The sequence below is a fragment of the Drosophila kikkawai genome, chromosome 3R (genome assembly GCF_030179895.1).
Source record: "Drosophila kikkawai strain 14028-0561.14 chromosome 3R, DkikHiC1v2, whole genome shotgun sequence".
Taxonomy (NCBI): domain Eukaryota; kingdom Metazoa; phylum Arthropoda; class Insecta; order Diptera; family Drosophilidae; genus Drosophila; species Drosophila kikkawai.
In genome coordinates, this window is record NC_091731.1 from 5,096,367 (window position 1) to 5,097,700 (window position 1,334).

The 1,334-nt window shown below is 46.6% G+C and overlaps 1 protein-coding gene across 1 annotated transcript; it reads left to right on the forward strand.

The window, feature by feature from the left end:
* The first annotated feature begins 578 nt into the window (after positions 1 to 578).
* On the forward strand, positions 579 to 1,041 carry LOC138928696 (uncharacterized). Its single transcript, XM_070286197.1, has 2 exons — positions 579 to 839; positions 895 to 1,041. The coding sequence occupies exons 1-2, from the start codon at positions 579 to 581 to the stop codon at positions 1,039 to 1,041; spliced, it is 408 nt and encodes a 135-aa protein (XP_070142298.1).
* Positions 1,042 to 1,334: the final 293 nt, after the last annotated feature.

Here is a 1,334-nt window from a genome sequence, read left to right on the forward strand (position 1 = left end):
AAACATATAATCTGTGAATTTGGTTTAGATATTTTGAAAAACAAAAAAGTTTTTCATACTAAATGTTAATTTTTAACAGACTGTTCCTATGGCAGCTATATGATATAGACGTGCTATATGGCCAATTTTTTGTGGACATACTTATAACATTTTTCTTGATTTTTGGTATTCATTTCGTAACGATACATCAACTAGAAGTATTTTTGGCCGCGTCTCCATACAAGCCCAACCACCGTGCACTGTTCGTATTGCCCTACGAAACCCGGTCAACGGGCTACAAGCAGTCATAAATCAAGGATCTGAAGCAACCATAGTATCGTAACACGTCGTACAGTCCCTGCATCTGAGACAGTCCAATACCCGAGCATCGATTTTTGCGGTGGGCCCAGGTGGCGGTCGTCGTTGCAAGTATACAGTTAATTTCGAAGGAAGCGCGCTTGAGAGGAACTAGCTCCTACAAGGAGTACATCGCCGTTTTCATTTGTCTTGCGACGAAGGCTGTGCACTTGGAGGCTGTAACGGGTCTCACCACGGAGCATTTCTTACTGGCTCTAGACAGATTCAGCGGTCGGCGAGGTATGGTTCCACTTCTATACAATGGCAACGGAACAAACTTTATTGGCGCGGACAATCTAATAAAGGCGTTATACGGAAGGCTTGAAGAGGATTACGAGAAGCTCATAACCCACAAGCTTGCTGCTCAGCGGGCCACGTGGCACTTTAATCCACCTCAATCGCCCAATTTTTGCGGGCTGTTGGATGCTAATGTGAAGTCAGTGAAGCACCACCTTAAGCGGGTCATTCCAGATCGACGGCTCACCTATGAGGAGTTGTCCACGGTGCTCATAAGCATAGAAGCATGCCTCAACTCGCGGCCACTATGCCCTCTCACAGCAGATGCTCACGCCGGCTCATTTCCTAATGGGAGACTCCACGCTGGCGCCTCCGGAATATCGACCGCAGTCCAAGTCCTTCGTAGAGCAGTTTCTTATTCAGCAATCAATGATCCGCCATTTCTGGACGGCTTGGAGTCGAGACTAGCTAGCTCATCTGCAGCAGAGGCCGAAGTGCTGCAATGAGGCTGAAAGTTTGCAACTTAACGACCTTGTTATCATCAAGGATGTGCGTGAGAGTAGCGGGCAGCTGATCGCTCGCTCGTCTCTGGACAGAGAATACAATGCGTGAAGGGGAGAATGAAGAAGAGGGCAAAATCAGTATGATTTTGCAAAACGCCGCTGAACGCAATCCGTCGGTCCGACGTCTTATTTATTTTGCACATAGAACCACATCTGTACATATACCTAGTTCAAAGTAGAGCAGTGAATAATTATAAC